General features: G+C 41.6%; 2 protein-coding genes across 2 annotated transcripts in view; one reads left to right on the top strand and one right to left on the bottom strand.

The window, feature by feature from the left end:
- The window catches only part of nhlrc3 (NHL repeat containing 3), a 3,841-nt gene extending 3,106 nt beyond the window's left edge, over nucleotides 1-735 (bottom strand). The window contains exon 1 of the mRNA XM_015379306.1: nucleotides 412-735. Within this exon, the coding sequence (XP_015234792.1) occupies nucleotides 412-667 (256 nt within the window). The 5' untranslated portion in view covers nucleotides 668-735. The remainder of the gene's footprint in view (nucleotides 1-411) is intronic.
- Nucleotides 736-2,735: 2,000 nt separating this feature from the next.
- Nucleotides 2,736-6,393, top strand: part of nrbf2 (nuclear receptor binding factor 2) — a 5,857-nt gene continuing 2,199 nt past the window's right edge. The window contains exons 1-3 of the mRNA XM_015379305.1: nucleotides 2,736-2,913; nucleotides 4,509-4,593; nucleotides 5,293-5,333. Of these exons, the coding sequence (XP_015234791.1) occupies nucleotides 2,884-2,913; nucleotides 4,509-4,593; nucleotides 5,293-5,333 (156 nt within the window). The 5' untranslated portion in view covers nucleotides 2,736-2,883. The remainder of the gene's footprint in view (nucleotides 2,914-4,508; nucleotides 4,594-5,292; nucleotides 5,334-6,393) is intronic.

Raw genomic sequence — 6,393 nt, 5'->3', positions numbered from 1 at the left:
TCCTGATCTTCTCCTGATCTTCTCCTAATATTCTCCTAATATTCTCCTAATCTTCTCCTGATGTTCTCCTGAAATTCTCCTAATCTTCTCCTGATGTTCTCCTGATCTTCTCCTGATCTTCTCCTAATATTCTCCTAATATTCTCCTAATCTTCTCCTGATGTTCTCCTGAAATTCTCCTAATCTTCTCCTGATCTTCTCCTAATGTTCTCCTAATATTCTCCTGATCTTCTCCTAATGTTCTCCTGATCTTCTCCTGATGTTCTCCTAATGTTCTCCTGATCTTCTCCTAATCTTCTCCTAATGTTCTCCTGATGTTCTTCTGATGTTCTCCTAATGTTCTCTGAATGTTCTCCTGATCTTATCTCAATGTTCTCCAATGTTCTCCTGATGTTCTCCCAGGGCTCTGTACCTCTCTGCGCCACATAGACCACAGCAGCTTGTTGGTTGACCGCCACACAGAACACCTCCCCGGTGAAGATGTCTGGGTTCTTGGGCCAGCGGAGGTCCAGCTTGAACAGAGCTCCGCCCAGCAGCTGCTGCTGCTGCTGCTGCTGCTGTTGCTGCTGCTTCTGATCGCTGCTGCCGTAAAGCAGCATCATGAGGAGAACCAGCGCCAGCATCCCTGGAGCTACCAGCCACCACTGGCTCCTCTTCTTCAGCCACATCTGCTGCCGGAGAACTTAGCCTGACGGAGGAGCCCAGCCGCGGATGCACAGTTCCGTGTTTATCTCAGCAGGTCACATGATGGGTTCACTTCCTGGAGCCGCGTGGTGCGTTCGCCTTAGGCTCGAAGGTCGGAGATCTGAGTTCCTAGAACGCAGACTGGAGTAAAAATTCCATCACGGAATAAAACTGTGGACAGCTGGCGGTTTTGTCTAATAATAAACACTTAATAAACATGTTTTTAACCAATCAAGGGTGTAACTTTGTGAAAAAGTTGGTGGGGGCGCTTTAAGGGCGGAGGCTGATGGATCTGCAGCTGATCCACCTGAACGCTTTCAATAGGGTTTATATTTTCCAAAAACGAGTTCAAACATTTATTTATTGAATGCGTTACTATTGTTGAGAACACATGAGAACCACAGTATTCTGATATTTATAGTTATAGACAGATGCCTGCCTTTAGTGCATTATTTTATAAAGGGCTCAAAAACATTAATGTATAAAAAAAATGACAAATAACAGCCGATACTGATGCTAATATCAATATATCCTGCATCCCTAGAATGGACACAACTTCACTTCCATCCATCCGTCAATGCATGGCTTCCCTTCAAGCTGCATCACTGATTATCCTCCTTCAAAAGCAGCAAAATCTAATTTAGAAATGTGTCCCATATGTCATTGACAGCCAAAGTCTATATATTGAACCTTATATTTCAAAAATCATTAATACACGGATTTTTATTATTCATGCTTTAATTCTTGTAGGTTTCTTATACTTTAATTTTCAGTCTGTCTCCTGTGAGTCTGGCTGAACTAGAAAAGACAAAAAGATATGTTAAATTTTATTATAGCATAGCGTTTTGTTTTGTTTTTTGTAAACTTGGAGATATATTTTATTGCATGTTGCATATCCCAGTAAATCTGTTTCACCTTTAAATCTGCACCTGTCCCTAATTGTGTCTCTGCTCTGCTTAAAAACAGATTTATGAACCTCTCTACCAATATAATGATTCTCCTTTCAATCAGAAAACAACAGATCTGTGTTTATTTGAATCTGTATCTCTGAGTAATGGTCCTCTGAGGAGCCCAGCTTTTTTAAACTTATATAAATGTACAATCTGTTGCCATTTTTTGCTGAAAAAGCTCAGTTTGTGTAACGAACAGATTTTTCGGTGGCATCTCTGATTTTTTTTAACCAACCAGTCTCCTAACTTTTACTGAAACATCTAAGTAGCTGCTGGTTAATATTCACTGAGTGCTGCTGTGTCTCTCCTCTGTACGCAGTGAATAACGACCCCAAATAATATTCTGTCCCAAAGAGACGGATCCCATGATATTTGAACGAGAGGTGGGACTGGAGAGGGAGGAAAAAACCTGGACTGAAAACGCTCTGAACACAGTTAGCTGCACCAAACCCCAGCTACTGTTGGCTGAAGGAAATCAGGGGAAATTATTGGTGGGGACATGTCCCCTCCAGTCCACCAGAAAGTTACGCCCGTGTAACCAATCAAGAATCCTATTTAGTATCTGCTTATTATTTGGTATATTTGTGGAAAGCTGGTTAATGGAATATTGTATCTATAATTTAATATTTATTTTTCTTAAATTTTATTACACATTGTTTTTTTTTTGTTTGTTTGTTTTATCATTTGTAAAAGACGAAAGTGCTTGTAAATTCCCTTTCTTTGTTTATAATATGAATCTCCTTTTTTAATGCCCTGTCCTTAAATTATGCCTCATATTGCATAATGTTGCCCTATTCTTCTTTATTTACTGTTCTTCTTCTTTTTCTATGTTAAGTTACGCTTTCTATGAATAGTTTTATTGTTTGTATCAGTAACTTTTATGTATAAATTTTAAAACAAATTGAAAAAAAAATCTGCCTATGTTTGAACGTTTAAATGTAAATGAATTCTTCCATATTAGTGTTTATCGCTAATCAGCCACAGAGAAGCATTTCTGTTTTGTTGTGTAACGTCTTTCCAACTTTGGTGCTCCACTTTCCGAGAGAACGCGAACGTTACACCAGGCATGCTCAACTACGCATGCTCCTCCCGTGCCACGTCTGGTCTGCGGGATTGTGACGTCAGGACGTTAGTGCTACGCTAAGTGAGCTCCTTCTGTCCCCAGCTTCTCTTCTCCGGTTGTTTGTCGCCTGAAGCGCAGAGCGGATGACCGACCGCGAACCGCAGCGAAGCCACACCGAAGCGACGCCATGGAGGTCGTGGACAGCCCGCTGAACCTCGTAGGTTCCCGTCCTGGTGTTCCGATCTCAGGCTAATGAAGGCTCCACATTAGCTCCGGACTGAGTGTTCAGATCAGTTTATCGCGATACTTCGAGGTTCCAGTTTAATGAACCATAAAGTCCAGCTGATGCTCATCCACTCTGTCATTTCTTCTCGCGCATTGATGAAACTTTAGGTCTTTAACCATCTGGTTTATGTTTCAAAGCTGTTCTCCTTCCGGGTTTGTAATTATTTTAAATACCTAAGACCGACATGAAAATTGCACATAAACACCCACTCGTGTAATTTCCACTGGGAAGCTGTGAAATGTGAGGGTACTGGAGTGGGTGAGATGAGGTGACCTTTGACCTTTCAACAGGGTGGAGAGCAGAGAAAGTATGACGGATCCACTCATCTCTATTTATTTACTGGATTGTTTATTAACCGACGTGAAGCCATCGGCCGCCATATTGGTACTCCCTAGTTAGACCGGTCTCAATGTAAACAACCTGAGCGCTGCAGCGTTGAGCAACCATGATGTTCTCATTTTCAGGGACTTCAGACTCTTAAAATAAAAATAAATTCATCGCTTTGACACAGACTGGCTGTTTCATAGATTAACTTTAACTTATAATAACAAAATCAGCCCATCACATTGAATAGTCATGAAGGTAATGAAGTCTATAAATGATGTAATATAACATATTATACAAATCCATCTCAATAACATTAATGTGTTAATGGAGCAGAATAATACAGATGAGCCAAAAGTAGTAAATTGATGATGTACATGTATTATACATGGATTGAATTACATAGTACACATAATTTCAAGATTTCACATCAGGACAGAATTACCATTAAATGTCTGTTAATGCTGTAGTATTTTCCTATTTGCAGATTGTGAATGAATGAAGCCGTATGCTTTGCTGTGTCTGTGCATTGGCCTTTAAAAATGTTTGAGGTTCTTTTTTTCCCTCAATATAAAATGTAATATATTTCAGCTCATGACTTTTTCAAATGAGAAATTCAACAAACTCTCCAGAAACGACAGCATCATCGACTTAATAAAGACTGACTATATTGACATTTCACAGTGAATTACTTTCTATTTCCTCTACTTTCTATTTTCTAACGTTAGACCCAATGTCAATGGCTAACTCAGTCAATGTCTTCCAGTCAGTCTGAGATAGTCAGACTAATGCTACGCTACAGACTATACTATAGGATCCATCGGCTATAGATGGATTTATTGGTTAGATCATCCACTGACGGGGAGATGACCTGTGGAACGTCTTCCTGCAGACAGGAAACTGCTGGTTTATGCAGCCAGATGCTGCACATTAAGGCATTTTACTGCACGTCTCAGTGGGAGTGGGGAGTACCAACATGGTGGACGATGGCTTCGCTTTTTTCAGGCAACCAGCAATCCATGGAGTAGAGATCATTGGTGCTGCATCGTTAATGTTCAATGCTATGGCTTTCTTTTTTTTTTTACTATATCACCATCTAAACCTGCAATGTTTTTTAAATGATTGTTAATGGTTGAAGCTAGCAGCCTGTAGCTACCGTTCTCATCGCTGATCAGGATCTAAACTCCTCTGTCTCTTGTCAGGCCCACCAGCAGTGCAGGAAGGCAGAGCGCTTGGTTGTTGCTGGGAAGTATGAAGAGGCCGTTTCCTGCCATGGAAAAGCAGCAGGTAGGAAGTCCTGCAGAACCTCAGGGTGACGTCATCTCTGTGGGCCGCCGCGCCTTCAGATACGCTCTCATTTATTCTGTTTTTACACTCAGAGCATTTTGCACATCTAAGGGTTTGTTAGAGAACAGCAGTCTGTCTCATGTTTGCAACCTTTCGGTACAAACCTTTTTTTTTTTTGGCCTGATGAAGGTCTCAAACTGAAATGTGAGTAAATGTTCCCTCCTTCTGATTGGACACGGTGCAGGAGGCCTCTTTACCTTTAGAGAAGAGCAGCTGACATTAGAGAGGCTTTCTGGTGGAGCTGAGAGGGGCTGAGTATTTCCTGGGATTTCATCTCTTACAATAATGAAAGTGGTTCAGCTGTGTTGGAAAATACACCTGTATTTAATTTTTTTTCTATTATTTTTTAATGATTATTTTTCTAATTGCTTCATTAGTTGAATAATAGTAGATTTATTTAAGTTTAAATCCAACCTGGTTAGCTTGGAGTTTATTTACAGACCTGGACGTTTTTGATCGGCTTCATCTCTAAATGTTTAGATTTTGTTTTCCAGTTTATTCTTCATTTCTGAACGGTTGTTATTTCAGCAGATTCTTTATTCTCCACCAATAAACGAATAAATGAAATCAGGCGTCTGTGGTTCTGATGGAGGAGCTGAGCTCCAGTGTGTCTGACCTCTCTGTCTCTGTCTCTTCCAGATCTTCTCACAGAAGCCATGAAGTCCACAGAGTGTGAGCAGGTGAGTGGAAGCCCCTCATGGTCAGGACGCCATCCGGCGGTGGATGATCACTGCTGCCGTACTTAAAAGGGCTGTTATCCTCCTGCAGCAGTGGGTCGCAGACATTATTGATTTATGCTCAATATTGCAGCGTGGTCTGCGCTATGTTATTCCACGCCACAATGCCAGAGGGCCAATCAGGAACTAGCTGTGGGTCTAGATACGGCTGCGGCGGTGAGGAAGTGGGGCAAGTTTGTGCGACAATGGAGGGACATGAGGGCCAAAAAGAGCGGGGATCCAGGTGGTAAAAGGGTCCCAGCGTTCTCGTGCACCTCGCTCTTCTAGCTGGTCAATTTTCCCGAGTCGTTTTCCACAATGGCGGTCAGACAAACAAAACAAGCCGGTAAGGTACCAAACAGGAAATACGCATAGTGTAGAGCTGATGTAGATCTGACCAATCAGAGGCCTCCTGTCTGCAGTCACCTACAATTTTGGCGAGGTGCAGCAGAGTGTCTGCGGAGAGGGGGCGGGGCATATCTGCGTTCACTGCGACACATGCAGACGACCTGGTTTCTGAGCATAAACCAGCCTTCAGTCTGTTCTCCTCCAGGCCTTCAGCAGCAGGGGAACTTTTCACTGATCAGAAATGAACAATAAAACCCACAGATTTCCATCTTTTACCCATCAGGCCGTCTGATCTTTAGGCTGAAGCTCTAAGTAGGAGCCCCTGATGGAGGAAAACATTAAAGTTGTAGGGAAATCATTTTAAAATGTGAAAATCTGGCTTAAACATGTATATAAATGTACTCTTCATCAGACAATACTGTCCCAAAATTCAGAAAATTTCTATTTAAAAAAAAAATCCTGTCTTTAAATCTGTGGAGGGTTTTTTTCATTGTCTTCTGCAGGCCAGTTGGTTCTACGTCAGCCTGAACACCTAAATTCGGCCAATCATATATCAACGGTCGTCTGTCAATCAATTATTTTCGGTCATAGCATCTTGATTTATATGTCGCAGCTAATATACGCAACGGTTGAAATCAGAACCATTTCCTTTCCCATTGAGTTCCGTCCCAGTGTT

The sequence above is a fragment of the Cyprinodon variegatus genome, unplaced genomic scaffold (genome assembly GCF_000732505.1).
Source record: "Cyprinodon variegatus isolate N-32 unplaced genomic scaffold, C_variegatus-1.0 Scaffold189, whole genome shotgun sequence".
Classification (NCBI taxonomy): domain Eukaryota; kingdom Metazoa; phylum Chordata; class Actinopteri; order Cyprinodontiformes; family Cyprinodontidae; genus Cyprinodon; species Cyprinodon variegatus.
Note: the sequence above shows the minus strand (reverse complement) of the source record. Positions and strands in the feature narration are given on the sequence as shown.